Raw genomic sequence first — 15,946 nt, forward strand, 5'->3', positions numbered from 1 at the left:
AGATACAACTTTTTGAAAATCTGGAATCTGAGGGTGCTAAAAAATCTAAATATTGAGAAAATCGTGTTTAAATGTGTTCTTAGCAATGCATATTACTAATCAAAAATTAAGTTTTGATATATTTACGGTAGGAAATTTACAAAATATCTTCATGGAACATGATCTTTACTTAATATCCTAATGATTTTTGGCATAAAAGAAAAATTTATAATTTTGACCCATACAATGTATTTTGGGCTATTGCTACAAATATACTTGTGCTAATGACTGGTTTTGTGCTCCAGGGTCACACATATGTTTATTATGATAAAGATAATTTGTTGACAAGAAAATGTCTCAAAGCAAAAAGTGTTAAGAGGCTTAATTTTCCATAGGCTAAATATGTATATTTAATTGTAACATACATAATTGTCTATATTATATATTGTGTTTTTGCTATTTTGTACATTGTCTATTTTGTATATTTGTATATTATTCTTTTTATTATCTATGTCCTGTCTTGTCACTGTCATTCTGTTGCACTGTGGAGCTTCTGTCACTAAAACAAATTTCTCGTATGTGTAAACATACCTGGCAATAAAGCTCATTCTGATTCTGATTCTGATTTTTCTAGACGGGTTTAGAGAGATTCATCCTAGTAGTTCCTATTCATTAACATGACTGTGTTTTTTTCTCACCCTCTGATCTGCGAACTCCCTTCAGGGAGTTTGTGGGTGTTGGCACCACTGGGACCTTGAGTTTGGGGTTTCCTCTGAGAGCACTTCCCATCTTAGCAGCAGATGCAGGGATGCTGGATGTAGAGGTGGTCTTTTCAACTGTATTTTGTGCTGGGGTCTGAAGCTGTGGAGGCGGTAATGGATCTGTTTTCTTAAGGGGTGTAGCTTTAACAGGTCTGGGATGGAGTTCAGATGCCCTCCTCCCCTGTGTAGAGATGGAGGTCCGTCTGCTGACAGGGGGCTCTGGGTTTCTGGTGACGACAGAGGATTTGCGACTAGAACTTGGCAACCTGCTCACACTGCTGTGTGAACGAGCGCCGATGCTGTTAGTGCTGGAGTTCAGGGAGGAATTCAGTTTAGCTGGTGAGAGGAAGAAGATGAGATATGTTAACATAACCAGCAGATGGCAGTAGATACCCAAAAAGTTTTCAGGTATATCACTTGCATTTTAGTCATTTACTTTCTTAATATGTATATGGTCTTGTAAACAATTAATTCATAATAAAAATGTAAATCTAAAAGAAAAAAAATAATACATAAATACTTTTAAATGTGGATTTAGGCATCACAACATCATAAGGTACAGTATGAAAAATGGGTATTCCTTTTGAAATTTTTTCAAGGCTATTAAATTACTATTTTTTATTGAATATTAACTATAAGCATTATATGATAAAAGTATAAAAAGGTCACCTTTACTTCCTGGAGAGACAGTTAGACTAGAGTTGATGCTGGACACAGATGAGGAAGAGGATGAAGTGTTTCTCCTCCTGTCTACAACTCTTGAGTTCTGAAGTGAAGGAGCTTTAAGAGCAGATGGAGCTCGCAATTCTGTCTAAATGATATAGAAAAAAGTTTAAATATATAATTTTTGAAAATCTGTAATAACCAATTACCAATGGTGTACATCCTCTTATTTTGGTAATAAATTACACTAAATGACAAAACATGCCTATTCTACAACCTACACTACAGTTCAAAAGTTTAGGGTCAGTAATTTTTTTTTTAAAGAAATTTATTTTATTCAGCAAGAATGTATTAAACTGATCTAAACTGACAGAAATTTTTTTTTTAATAATGTTACAAAAAAGTTCTGTTGTTTTTCAAATAAATTCTATTCTAATATAAATCTATTAATCAAAGTATATCACAGTTTCCACAATTTTAATTAGCACAACATTTTTTTCAACATTAATAATAATAAATGTTTCTAGAGCAGCAAATCAGCATGTAAGAATGATTTCCAAAGGATCACGTGACTGCTGAAAATATATTAGAAAACTTTTTTGTTCTAATAATATTTCACAATATTACTGTTTTTACTGCATTTTTGATATTATCAACAGTTACATAACCGTATTATCAAAAGTTATTGAAGAAAATAACAATATACAACAGTGGCAGCTCTTTTTACCTTGTTCCGGGCCGGAATGCTGCTTCTTCCTGGTAAACTAGTGTTAAAGGACGAATCACTGACATCAGAAGCAACACTGGTGTTATCGGACAGAAGGTCTTCAGAAGAACCAGCTCTCCTTGTGTTTCTACTGCTGGGACTGCGCTTTAGCCCAAAATTACCCTGAAAAACATTGATACATTCAAAGTAAATCTTAATGTTAAACACTAACAATCTATAAATAAATAGAGGGAAGTGCTCATACTTTGCTGAGAGGAGGAGGAAGCCTAGTTTTAGTAGCCGGTGGCAGTTTGGTGCTGGAGGAAAGTCGCGAGTTCCCTTGTGCTGTGGGTTTCCTGGGTAACACCCCACTACTAGCCACAAGGGCTTTGTCTCTAGTAGCCATCTTAGGCTGTGTCACAGCGGGCCTGACTGGACTCGATGTACTGAGACGTGGCTTACCAAACCCGGCCGTCCCGTTAGCCTTCAGCATACGCTTCTGAATGGCAGGTGGAAGCTGCTTCATCGGGCTGTCCTGCACAAGAAAGGTCTCTCTTTTGATGGGACTCAGAACATCAGCTGGCTTGCTAAACATGTTCAGTTTGACTGTGTTGTCCAGCTCAAACGTCTCCATCTCCTTGGCTTGGCTCGAGGAAACGATGCTGCTCTCGGCTACAGAATCTGTGACGGTTTGCTCGAGATGTCTGGCGAGTAGCTGAGCTTCTTTGCAGATTTCATCAAACTTCTCTCCTGTAAGCGGACTCCAGCTGGGCTCTTCACCCAGAGACGGGCCGCTGCTTATACGGTCCGTCACATGAATCTCCACTCCATGAGAAATGCGTTTATCTTTATTACTGACCGGACCCATGAAAACCTCATCCTCAACATCGTAATCTCCTTTAGAACTATGAAAGAACATTTCCACATGATGTATATCATCATAAAAAATATATATTAAAAAAAACATTATAATTCTTATTGTATAGCACACATTAAAGGAATAATCAGCCAAAATTAAAATTCTTTCATTATGTACTCATTCTCATGTCATTCCAAACCAAACCATTTAACCAAATTAAATCTGTTCATATCAAGGTCAAGTCATTTTTATTAGTGGTATTTTTGTTCTATTCAGCTTGATTTTAATTTTAATTTTAGTAATTGTAAGACTCATTGTCATTTCAGTTTTTTTGTTTTATTTTTGTGTTTCAAGTTTAGTTTTGCAACAAAAACGATTTTTAATTGTTTTAATTTAGTATGTTCACTGCCTTGAACATAGAAAACAAACCTTGCAGGTGACAATGAAACGTCAAAGTCAAATTTCTCTTCAGCCAGTGAAACAAAATCTAGAAGAAAAAAACACTAATTAACACAAAGAAATATATAATTATATTTTAAAGTATGTTTACATATGCCAAATCAGTGTTTATTTTCTGTGGCTTGTTACAGTACACTTACAAAAAAAAATTAAATACTGTTGTTGGTCTTCACTAACATGAACCATGTTAGTGTTTTTACCATGGTTAACCACTGCATTACCATCTGCTAGTATCACTGTACCATTGTACCACTCAAGTACTTTTTGTAAGGGTAGTTTAGAGATACTGTAATTAAATAAAAAGATGATTACCACGGTGAGTGAGAGATGCCATCTTCAGCCAGGAAAACAAACGGAGGCCAAAGTCCTGCTAACATTAGTTTACAGTTAATGTGGTTCCGTTTTTTTTCCATTGCACGTTTGAGACATCAGCAAGTACTTTTAACCCAACTTAAAATACTCGAAATAAACCTAACGATACTCAATAAAAATAGCATTTTAGTCTAATAACCAACACATAAACATAATGCAAGTCATGGAGCTCATGTATTCATACGGTTTACTCAACGATCATATTCTAATTTGATCTTAAAACAGATTATAAACATTTAATATGACCAAAAACACTTACTGTTTGTTGGATAGAGCTCTCGGGTTATATTTATTAATTGTAGTGTTGACTGTTCACATTAAATAACCGGCACTAGCGATCGGTCTCCACATTTCAAATTTCGTGGCCACTGGCCAGCCTGATTTCGAAGATCACGTGACATGAATGCTGCGACGGGATTGGTGGAGCAAGTTTCCGGAACGCAGCAGTCGTCGTGTTGAGTGACGTTACGCCAGTAGCCCCTCACTGCACAAGATCCAGGGGGCGTGGTTGCTCCGTTGCGCAGGAAAATAAAAAAGAGCATTTCTGATTATTTTAATGCACATGAATGGTTAAGTACGCTATTTTATAATCTAATAATATTGTAAAATATATACTCGATAAGATTCAAATTAAAACCAATGATTAGGTTAAGCTAAATATGAATATTTTATTGTCAAAAACCATACACATAACTCAAAGACTTCCAAATGTAAATTAAACCACAATAACCATTTATATTTACAAAATTATTTTCCATAAACATCTATCCCGTCCCCCTCTCTCTACCACTTTGCTTCCTGTCTACTCACTGTCCTATCATAATAAAGGCAAAAACAATGAAATAATGAAATGAAATATTCATTCCCAAAATGGGAATGAAACTACAGTGAAATAAAATTTACCCACAAATTCTCTCTGTTGCTTTCCTACTTGCTTTTTCTAATCTTGTATTGTTTACTGTGTACATTTCTGTAACAAATCTTATAACATTTTGTTAAAACCAATAATAACATGTCCCCACAATGAATAATATTTGCAGTAAATAATAAAAATACTTCATATTACCATCACAATAATTCATAAAACAGCATCTTGACAAACTCAGGGGACCTGCGTGGTGTTTTTGAGTCCTTGTCTGTGGTTTAAGGAGGTGGGGTGGATCAAAATTGATAAAACACTCTAAACAGAAAATACACTGTTACATTTTAGCATAGCCTTCATCACTGGTTGATTTAAAAAGAAAGAAAATCAAGACAAAAATGAGCACAATGTACCACTGTAAACCTGTTAATATTTCATTCCCTTAATACACCTTGAATGCGTCATTTTTGCGAGTGCAGTTAAGCTACGTTTCATGAAATAATAAGCCTGTAATCAATGACTTTTACCGTCCAGCCATACCCCTTTAAAAATCTTGATGCATTATATCTTTTCCCATTTAATTTACATAATCTAAGGATTCCTAGTTTTCTAAAAAATCTAAATCAAAACTGATTTAGAGGCAAATAGTGGACCTTCATAAAGTGTTTGCTCACAATTAAACAGAGCAGCAACTACATGTGAACCTTTTTCATCCAAAATAATAATTTGTCCAAAAACTCCCCAATATTTTTATCTATATGAACAGCCAAAACACCTTATATCAAAATATTTGAATGAACAAAATATAATAGGAAAGAATTTGAACATTTGAGCAACATCATTCCCAAACCATACACTTTCAGGGTGTGCAGGCCAAATGTGAAAAGAATGAAACAAACCTCCATGAAATTAAAAAACAAAACAAAACAAGTAAAATAAGTTTTGCTCCTTTTCCAGTTCACTATCAGAGGCCCAGAAGCCCTGATTTTGTACTTAACGTGTCCTCGGTTGTTGACGTGATCTGACGTAGGGTGGTAGCGGATTATAGAGAGGTTTCCAGACTGTGCAGTGGGCTTCCAGGAGTCGGAGAAAGGATCGTTTTGGCTATATTTTTGTGCTGATGGAAGCCCTTGCTGTCAGATGCATTGTTGTTCTGATTAGGGGATAAAACTGGAGGCAGTGGGGAAGGAGTCTTGTTTCGTTTAGTAGGTGCGTCCTCCTCAGGGTCTGTGTCATCGATGAGAGGGATGGCTGGTTCTGAATCCTCAATACGGAACTCTGGGTGGCTCATGAAATTGTGAATGGAGTTGCGAGACTCTGGCGTCTCCAGGCCTTCGTAAGGAGACATGGAATCCCGGAAAGCATTAACCACACGGATCTGAATAAAAAGCACCAAAATCAGTCAGTAGCATTCTACCATTTAGAATTTTTGTTGAAATTATAGTTTAACATGCACTCATTCATATTTTTATAATGGATTTTATATTTTAAGATTGACAAACTGGGTCTGGGACAAAATCTATACATTTAAAACATTTAAAACATAGCAAAAGGTAAGACAAAAAGACACCGTAATAAAAAATGTAATCAAACTTAGGATTTAAAGGGTTAGTTCACCCAAAAATGAAAATTCTGTCATTAATTACTCCCCCTCATGTCGTTCCAAACCCGTAAGACCTTCGTTCATCTTCAGAACACAAATTAAGATATTTTTTATGGAATCTGAGGGATCGCTGACCCTCCATAGACAGCAAGGATATTACCACGATCAACGCACAGAAACGTATCAAGGTCTTCGGTAAAATAATCCATGTGACATCAGGGGTTCAACCGTAATTTTTTACGAAGCTACGAGAATGCTTTTTGTGCGCAAAAAAACAATAATAACATAATTTATTCAGCAATTCTTCTCCCCGAGTTACCATCTTCCGCCATTTTGGAGAGTACCCCAGAACATAGTCAACGTAATGGACGTTGTTTACGTTCAGTAGACAGTGCGTGCATGCTGAACGTAAACAACGCTCATTACGTTGATTACGTTCTGGAAGATGAACGAAGACGAACTTACGGGTTTGGAACGACATGAGGGTGAGTAATTAATAACATAATTTTCATTTTTGGGTGAACTAACCCTTTAAGGCATGAAATGAAAGAAACCTCATTTAGTACCTGTGTCTGAATTCTGTTGAGACCCCTGCACCACAGAACCTGCCCCCTTCTTAGCTCCATTTCAGCGTGGTCGATTTCATCCAGGTCTTCCATCTCCTCCAGCTCATCTTCAGGGATCTCCTCCTTCTGAGTGCCATGACCTGCTGTCATCAGGAACTTCAGACGACTTGTGGGAACGGTGGAAATCAACTGTGGGTCGGAGGTGAGGAAAACAATACATCACCCAGTGCATAATTTCAAAAGTCATCAGCAGTTAAAATGCTTTTCAAGGCCTACCTGCCCCCAGAGAAGAGAGCCAAAGCCAAGGAAGACACACCACAGCCACTGCTCAACAGAGAGACTTACACAGCTAAAAGGCTTCCCTCCAAACTGCACGATTAGAATCTAAAAAACCAAACCATGTTGGGATTCAGAATTGTTAATAGTTGACACAGGTTTATAGAGATTACAATGTGACGTACCTGGATTACAAAGGTCCCGAATACGATGGAGCAGAAGATCATGTTATTGAAGATGCCATCAAAAACATTTCTCTCACCGTGGATCTTTCGAGCGTTAATTTCGTTAAAGAGCTGCATCATCACAAATGTGTTAAAGACGATGGTGTAGTGCTCTGAAGGAGGGGCGTGAAGAGGAGTGTTCCTGCCACTGTCAATGTCAAAGATCTGTTCACCTGTGAAAAAAAAAGAATAATATCCGGCATACTCTGACTGGATGCTCTAAATCCGGGTTACACAACAAGTTACAATACTAATATTTCTATATCAAATTCTTCACTTTCAAACATTCAAAACTAAATAGTTTGAGTTTTTATTTTGGCAGAATACTGCTAAAACCTCTGCCCACAAAAATGTTGGAAATTAGGCGAATGTGTAAATAAAGTGAACCTAGCGCACGTTGCGTTTATCAACTTGCAATTCCCTCACAAACCCCCAGGGGTTCGTAAACCACCATTTGGTAAACCCAGCTCTAGATATTTTGGGTGGTACTTACCGGCAAACAGCAGTGTGAAGATGATGGTTAGCTGATATACAGCATGTCCGAGGATGTTCTTCATCATGGTGCGGGAAATGAGAGGCTTGTTACGGCCATATGGTTTGCGCAACAGTAAAGCCTCAGTGGGAGGCTCCGTTGCCAGTGCTAGTGATGCAAATGTGTCCATAATTAAATTCACCCACAGCATCTGTACAGCTTTGAGAGGGGAGTCCTGTGTGGAGAGTTGGACAAAGCAAAAAGTTTAATAGAAAGAACGAGGTGGCGACGAGGACAGGAGAAAGTGGAAGCAGAAGTCTAACCTGTGTGATACAGGCTCCAGTAAATGCCACAATGACAGCCACCACATTGACTGTCAGCTGAAACTGGAGGAACTTTGAGATACTGTCATAGACATTCCTCCCCCACATCACTGCCTTCACAATGCTGCTGAAGTTATCGTCTGTCAAGATAATGTCTGATGCCTCTTTGGCCACATCTGTACCAGCAATGCCCTAAAAAGACAGGTCAAGACATGTCACTGTCAAATTTCATTAACTTTCATTTTCCAAGCTTGTTCATGCTTATTTTGGAATACTACAGGATAGATGCCATATAATTGAATTTTATGCGATTAAAAACAAGGCATTAAGACATTATGCAAGTACTAGACTGTAAATTTCAAAACTCACAACTTTTAAAACGGTTTTATTCTAGTGAAAGTTTCTTCTTAAAGACGATATGTAATCAGTATGTTGTTAAAGGGTTAGTTAATCCAAAAATTAAAATTCTGTCACTAATTACTCACCCTCATGTCATTCCAAACCAGTAAGACCTTCATTCATCTTTGGGACTCAAATTAAGATATTTTTGATGACATCCAAGAGCTTTCTGACCGTGCATAGACAGCAATGCAACAGACACATTCAAGGCCCAGAAAGGTAGTAAGGACATTTTTAAAATAGTCCATGTGACATCAGTGGTTTAATCATAATTCTGTCAGGACCACTATCGTCAAAATAACTGACACTTAGAATACAGTTTGGTTTGGCGGTATGGTTCTGTTCTGGGTAAAAACTCCCTGCTCATTCATGGCTGCATGAATAATAATAATAATAAGCAGCAATAATAACCCCCAAGGGTAAACAGAACAAAGCAGATATCATTAATGTACTTAATGATATTTAAGTGTAACACATTGCTCAAGATAAAAGGAGTCTGATTCAACAAGGAATATCAGAAAGCAGAGTCCTGACTGTGGCAAAAGGAGGAGTTGGGGATGGAGGAGGGTAATTTGCTCCTGAGCAAGCAAAAAAGCAGCTGAATAATACTGAATAGAGCTTACATAGGAATGCCGTGATAGGTGATAGGTGATATGCCGTGATAGGTGATAGTCGTATTCCTATAGGTAGATGTGATCGGCTGAGAGTCAGCCAAATTAAATATGCCACTACCCTGACCAAGATGTACTCAGATTAAATTTGCAACTTGCTTTGAAACATAGCTAGATTCTTTCTTCTTTAATTTATTCAGTATACAGTATTCATTTGCATTTGTTAGGTCTATTATAGTGATGTGCTAGTAAATCATTCAATTCTGAAAAAAAAGTCCTACCATTGCAAATCCAACGTCAGCTTTTTTTAGCGCAGGGCCATCATTGGTTCCGTCTCCAGTGACAGCAACTACTTGTCTCTGTTCTATGATGGTGCTATCAATTATACCTTAAAGAGACAGCAAAACATTTTATTTGCAGTCAGACTGCAACATTCACCACAATTTTAACAACAGTCCTGTTTAAAACATATTACCTTTGACCAACGTATGCTTATCAGTTGGAGAAGATCTCGCAAGTACACGCAGTTTGGGCCAGATCTTGTCTAGGCGCTCTTGCTCAATCTGAAAATATGATGAGGCCTTAGTATCAACCTTTCATTCGAATAAAAACTGATCCACTTTTTATTTTGACCCCCTCACCTCTCCAAGTTCATTGCGTATCTGTCTGTTGAACTCTTTGCCTTCAAGGCACAGGAAGTCATCACCCATATGGAGAATGCCGCACTTGGTTGCAATAGTTCGAGCGGTGTTAATGTTATCCCCTGTGACCATGCGCACAGTGATGCCTGCTCGCTGGCACTTCTTAATAGCATCGGGGACCTGTGGCGATTATACCACCCGAAGTTAGGTGTCAACAAACACATGCTGACTTACAGTAATGAGCACCTCAGCATGTCTTTGCTTTGTTTTCACTGTCAAATGCATATTTTCCATGTAAACTGGAGGGAATAGCAGGGTCATTAATAGTCAAGTGAGCAGTTACCTCTGGCCGAACAGGATCCTCAATGCCCACCACACAAATGCAGGTAAGTCCAGTCAATATATCTGCCTCATTATCCCAATCAGGCTCCCCGTCTGAAACAGGGAAGTCCCTGTAGGCAAGGCAGATGGTCCTCAAACCCTCAGAGGCCATGGGCTCAATCACCTTATTCACCATGTCATCCCGATCAATGGGCCTGAAGACTTTGGCTTCACCATTGGCTGAAAGGAATTTACAGCACCTGGGGAAATATTAATTATTATTAAACTATAATAACTTTTCGGAAAGTTAATGATACAAGTATGTAGTCTCACTTCATATTTAAACTTTGAACCATGCAGATTTCACATCGGGTTCAAGTTTTCATGTCAATTTGCTGCGTTGACCAACAGAAAGTTGCTTGGTTTGAAAGTGACTTCTGTGTGAATGGTGCTTCATGCATCGCTAATATTATTGAGAGTGGACAAAGGACTTCTTTGTCAGCAAAATTTTGCTAATGTAACAGCATCTTTAGTGTTTTCAAACTTTTAAATGGTCTATTTTTCCAGGAAAACTGGACTAAAATGACTCAACCTGACCTATAAAGATGTCTGACCAATGAAATGATCTATTGAATGAGAACATCCCTCACCATAATAATACCACCTGTATTATTATCTAGCAAATGGCAAATCACCTGAAAATCATTATCATCTGAAATATTAAATGTACACTTACTTCTTCAGGAGGATTTCTGACGCTCCTTTGCTGAACATACGGTAACTTCCATCTGGATTTTTAAGGACTGTGCTCATGGATTTCCTCACTGAGTTGAAGGTGTATACTTTGTACAGTTTTTCCTCAGGATATTCATTGCGAATGGCTTGGTAATCTTTTCGTAAATCAGTGGTAAACCCTAGCAAGGCACATTCAGTTTTGTTCCCAACTTGACGGGGCAGACCGCCCTCTTTCTCAGCAGGCTAGACAAAAAAAAGCCATTTATGAAAATCATGAAACCAAGTCTAATCTTACAAAAAAGAGAGCAAAAATCACATAAATAACTAAACAAGATTTAATGCAGTGTGGTCCAAAAGTCTAAAATCACATTGATTTCTTTAACTAAATAATATCTTTCTTTGTTTTTTTTAAATAAATAAATATCTTTAAACAAACATGAATTGAAAATTGAAATAAAGACAAGTTATAACATAAATTGAACAACTTAAATATAGCATAATATATACAAAATATATATATATTTTAATATAATATATGACACCGTATTATATTTATTCTGTTATACTAATTTGTGACGTGACATATTTTACAGAAACTTATGGGGTTTATGCAGCTCGTGTTGATGCTATTAAACTGAAATGAGGACAAGTTAATTCATATTAATTCTTCACCCAAATTTATATTCTGATAATATCATTTGTCATTTAACAAATATGCAAATTAGAAGCATTTTCTCTTGTGGTAACAGTTTTTGGACCCTGTGTATATTTTAAAGTACATTCAAAATATAGTTTCTTACCATAATTTTTGAAGTATATGCACTGTTAACACTAATGCCTGTGATGAGAAGATTCATGATGTTGCCAGGAATCGGATCAGATTCCGGAACCTTCTTGTAGTGTCTGTCTCCAATATACACCTGAACCACTGTCATTCTGTTCATGGTTAGGGTGCCTGTTTTATCAGAGCAAATTGCAGTGGCATTTCCCATCGTCTCGCAAGCGTCCAGATGTCTCACCAGGTTGTTGTCCTTCATCATTTTCTACAGAGAATGACATTGATGATTTTACTACAGTTGTAACCTTTGTATGTACAAGTTTGTCATGAGATTTCTGCAAAAAAACAGACCACATACTTTCACAGAATAGGCCAATGAGATGGTGACAGCAAGTGGTAAACCCTCAGGCACGGCAACAACCAGCACAGTTACGCCGATGATGAAGAACTTGACAAAGAACTGGATGTAGATAGGAGTGCAGTCTTTAATCCAGGGAAGCCCCTGGATCCAGAAAGTATCCACCAAAAAGAGCACCACAAGAATGAGAACTGTGATGGCTGACATGAAGAGCCCTGGGGAAAAAAACACACATGAACATTACATAACCTCTTAAAAGCCTCTCTTTGAGTTCTTATACAAGGAAAAACATATTAACATAACAATATTTACCTGCTTTTCCGATTTGTACAGCTAGTTTGGTGAGCTTCCCTTGAAGTACTGATTTCTCTTTCTTTGGAATCTTGTTTTTTTTAGGCTCTTCTTCTGTTCCATCGTCACTGTTAAGTGGCTCCATCTCCACTCTGCCTCCATCCTTTTCTGAATGAGAGTGATGTTAAAATAAATCCAATTTAAATGTACTTATAATCTGTTTTATAAATGTTGTACTGTACAATGGCTGTGCATGTATCAAACTACCAAAAATGGTTTGTCATGTAACATAAAATGCTTTTAAAGTAGCTGGTTTCATTTACATCAAAATTTGATTTAATACTACAGAATCAACCCAATTTCATTACATTATGATATATACAAATTACAATATAGCAAATAATATACAAATTACTTAATGTAACTTCTGCATGTTCATTTTTTAAAGTGCAATAATAAGTTTTCAACATTGATAATAATGCTTTCTGGTTCATGGACATTGAAATGATTTAATACTACAGAATCAACCCAATTTCATTACATTATGATATATACAAATTACAATATAGCTTCTTAATGTAACTTCTGCATGTTCATTTTTTAAAGTGCAATAATAAGTTTTCAACATTGATAATAATGCTTTCTGGTTCATGGACATTGAAGACTAGAGTAATGGCTGCTAAATATTCAGCTTTCCATCACATAAATAAATATTTTTTAAATATATTAAAATTAAAAATTATTTAAATTGTAATAATATTTCACAATATTACTGTTCTTACTGTATTTTTTGATCAAATAAATGCAGGCTTTGTGAGCATAACAGACTTACAAAAACATTAGTCTTACTGACCCCAAACTTTTGAACGGTAGTGTATTGCATTCTGATGTTCATTTGGCCAATATGAGTTTGAATTCTGCTTGCAACATTTCTGACAGTCCAATATTTACAGTATGTGTCTGCCTGTATGTGTTTGTATATGGACAAGAGGAAAAAGCAGAGCTGTAAGGCCAAAGGCCCTAATCTTCTTACTGCTAATCAGCATGAAAAGAGTGAAGAGCACAGTTAGCATATGTTCACAGGACATTCTCGCAACTTGTACACTCAATACATAAAGAAAAGAAAGGCACAAAATGCGTGCCAAAAGAGCAACTACTGATTGAACTATGTCACTGACTGCTATTTCTTGTGATGTTCCTGCAGTGGTTCTCAACCAGTTTTGACATATGTCAAAAGTAACAAAAATAACCCTTATATCAAACCTTGAAATTTGTTAATAATAAACTCCATAGACCCATCAATGTACAAAATTATATAGGCTGAACAGGGAAAATGTCAAATTTGGTTTCAGAATGTCTCTTGAATTTAGAAAAAAACAGGAACACGAACACAAACCCATATTTAAAGCAGTCTGGTTCATATTTTGTCATATCTTGCATAGTTTTGTTCATGTTTTCTGAAAATGAAAGCATGTCATCTGCCTAATTTGATTAGATTTATCCAAGTGACAGATGAATTAGCACCAAAACACTGTATTGGTCCAAGTTTGATGCATATACAGTATATATATATATATAGGAGGCAATGCACAATTATATGGTTAGCTGCATTTTATAATTTGCAATTAGCATTGTTTTTACCCATCAGAACAGACCTGTGACCCATTTTTACATCACAACCCACCAGTTGAGAACCACTGATCTAAAGGAAATGCTATGACATACAGTTACAGCATATGTGCTAATACAAACCTTTCTTTTTATCTGTTGCATCTGGCTTTTTGGCTGCTGAAAATTGAGATGGATCAATCAGATATTTGTGATATCTATAGATACAAGTAATTTGGAAATGATGTGACTCTTCTGGCATCCGAGTCATGTAGGTTTAAAATGATGCATCTAGTCCCTGGCTAAAGCATTTCAAATAGTTTGCCTATTTAATAATAGCTTAATTTTGGGGAGAAAACCTAAACTTGGTTAGAACAGAATGGATACTTTAGTTATTATTTTGGAAATGCTTTTCAGAAACCCATCTTATTAAGGAACATACTTTTCTTTTTTTCTTTTTTCTCCTTCTTCTTCCTCTCTTTTTCTTTCTTTTTCTCTTCTTTCTCCCGCTTTTTCTCCTCCTTCTCCCTCTTTTTCCTCTCCCTCTCTTCTTTTTTCTCCTCATCGTCATCATCATCATCATCATCATCATCTCCGCCTCCGAGGAGAGTGAAGATGATTCCCGTCTGAGAGTTCACCCCCACTGCTGTGACCAGCATTTTTCCGGAGCCCTCCATCACATGCGTGCCTGAGTAAACAGGACAAAAATGGGCATGTAACCAGGTGTTGTATGTAAGTGCTGCAATTGCAAAACTGCATCAGTCTTGAAATTTTGATTGTTACCGTTATTGTTACTTAAAAAAAGCAGAGCAAAACCTGAAAGAAGCATAGGGTCTTTGTCCACAGTTTTTTTGACATGGTCCGACTCTCCAGTGAGGGAGCTCTCGTCAATTTTTAGATCATTGCTTTGGATTAGTACACCGTCAGCAGGAAGGAGGTCACCTGCAAGCACAAAGCAAAGGACAGATGGTGTCGTCTGAGACACAACAGACAGATGTTTGCATCGCAAGCCAAAAGAGAGGTTTTTAATCGAGCATGGCAAATGCCAAACAAAACAAGAAGAAACAAACAGACTAATGAAAAAAGAAACTATTTTTATATGCTTTAACATTATTTTTTAAAAGAATAGCTTAGCCAAAAAAGATAATTTTGTCATTCACTTGTCTTTCCAAACCTATATGCTGTATTTTCCCATAAATGTTTTTTCTTATCTTCACACAGCGCTTTTCCATAAAACAACAGTTCATTCCATGGCTGTCAAGCTCCAAAAAGGAAAAAAAACTTTAAAAAGTAGTTAATTTCTTGACTTGCCTTGAATCTTTAATCTCACACATTGACATGCAGAATTTAAAAAATGGTTGTAAAAGTTGCAAATAAAAATATTGAGTAAGTCTTTCTACTTTAAAATTTCATGTTTAATTGAATGTGTTACTTGCTTTCTTTGTAATTATTTTGAAAACTGAAAATTCAAAAAGTGAAAAAGCACACCATTTTTTTTGTCCATTTTTGAAGCTTGACTGATGAGGTCATCATAAACTGTCACTCAATGGCAAAAGCTGCATAACAATTCTTTAAAAATGTCCATTTAACAGCGTAAGAGTTTAAAGAGTTTAAAGCAATATGTAAGCATTTTTCTTCGTAAATCTCAAGGGAGAAGCGAGATCATTTTACCATATTTTACTTGTGCAATGTCTCCAACCACAATCTCGGCCACAGGAATCTGAATGACTTGACCAGCTCGGAGCACGTTGAACTTCTGCCCTTGTTCAATGCGGCTCTGCAGTCCACGGAATTGCTTTTCTTTGCTCCAGTCATTAAAGGCTGTGACAAGAACCACGCAGATGACAGACAAGAGGATGGCAGCACCCTCAATCCAGCCCGCCTCTGCCTCAACCTCGTCCTCAACTCCTCCAGCCGCCCTACCACAGTCTGCACCAATGAGAAAGTCACAGTAAGAAATAGCTACTACAGCAACTTGTGTGTATAAGTCTTATATTATACATAAGATTATATATACACTACTGTTTAAAAGTTTGGGGTCAGTAAGATTCTTTTAAACTTTCCATTCATCAAAGAATT

General features: G+C 36.7%; 2 protein-coding genes across 4 annotated transcripts in view; both read right to left on the reverse strand.

Annotated features, from left to right (window-relative positions):
* The window catches only part of gtse1 (G-2 and S-phase expressed 1), a 10,749-nt gene extending 6,555 nt beyond the window's left edge, over nucleotides 1-4,194 (reverse strand). Inside the window, exons 1-7 of one of the 3 annotated variants that reach the window (XM_016569721.1) lie at nucleotides 4,059-4,194; nucleotides 3,740-3,794; nucleotides 3,398-3,455; nucleotides 2,375-3,014; nucleotides 2,131-2,292; nucleotides 1,410-1,551; nucleotides 678-1,076 (exon numbers count right to left, since the gene is read on the reverse strand). In XM_016569721.1, the coding sequence (XP_016425207.1) occupies nucleotides 678-1,076; nucleotides 1,410-1,551; nucleotides 2,131-2,292; nucleotides 2,375-3,014; nucleotides 3,398-3,455; nucleotides 3,740-3,761 (1,423 nt within the window). In that variant the 5' untranslated portion in view covers nucleotides 3,762-3,794; nucleotides 4,059-4,194. Of the gene's footprint in view, nucleotides 1-677; nucleotides 1,077-1,409; nucleotides 1,552-2,130; nucleotides 2,293-2,374; nucleotides 3,015-3,397; nucleotides 3,456-3,739; nucleotides 3,798-4,058 lie in introns of all 3 variants that reach the window. The other 2 variants (XM_016569720.1, XM_016569722.1) reach the window with 2 other exon arrangements.
* Nucleotides 4,195-4,509: 315 nt separating this feature from the next.
* The window catches only part of LOC107753557 (plasma membrane calcium-transporting ATPase 1-like), a 17,290-nt gene continuing 5,853 nt past the window's right edge, over nucleotides 4,510-15,946 (reverse strand). Inside the window, exons 5-19 of the mRNA XM_016569723.1 lie at nucleotides 14,310-14,555; nucleotides 12,281-12,427; nucleotides 11,969-12,183; nucleotides 11,633-11,875; nucleotides 10,834-11,075; nucleotides 10,120-10,357; nucleotides 9,777-9,956; nucleotides 9,611-9,698; nucleotides 9,417-9,523; nucleotides 8,126-8,317; nucleotides 7,824-8,037; nucleotides 7,292-7,503; nucleotides 7,107-7,214; nucleotides 6,831-7,019; nucleotides 4,510-6,039 (exon numbers count right to left, since the gene is read on the reverse strand). Coding sequence (XP_016425209.1) covers nucleotides 5,704-6,039; nucleotides 6,831-7,019; nucleotides 7,107-7,214; nucleotides 7,292-7,503; nucleotides 7,824-8,037; nucleotides 8,126-8,317; nucleotides 9,417-9,523; nucleotides 9,611-9,698; nucleotides 9,777-9,956; nucleotides 10,120-10,357; nucleotides 10,834-11,075; nucleotides 11,633-11,875; nucleotides 11,969-12,183; nucleotides 12,281-12,427; nucleotides 14,310-14,555 — 2,957 coding nt within the window. The 3' untranslated portion in view covers nucleotides 4,510-5,703. The remainder of the gene's footprint in view (nucleotides 6,040-6,830; nucleotides 7,020-7,106; nucleotides 7,215-7,291; nucleotides 7,504-7,823; nucleotides 8,038-8,125; nucleotides 8,318-9,416; nucleotides 9,524-9,610; nucleotides 9,699-9,776; nucleotides 9,957-10,119; nucleotides 10,358-10,833; nucleotides 11,076-11,632; nucleotides 11,876-11,968; nucleotides 12,184-12,280; nucleotides 12,428-14,309; nucleotides 14,556-15,946) is intronic.

Source organism: Sinocyclocheilus rhinocerous, unplaced genomic scaffold (genome assembly GCF_001515625.1).
Source record: "Sinocyclocheilus rhinocerous isolate Xijiao unplaced genomic scaffold, SAMN03320098_v1.1 scaffold200, whole genome shotgun sequence".
Taxonomy (NCBI): domain Eukaryota; kingdom Metazoa; phylum Chordata; class Actinopteri; order Cypriniformes; family Cyprinidae; genus Sinocyclocheilus; species Sinocyclocheilus rhinocerous.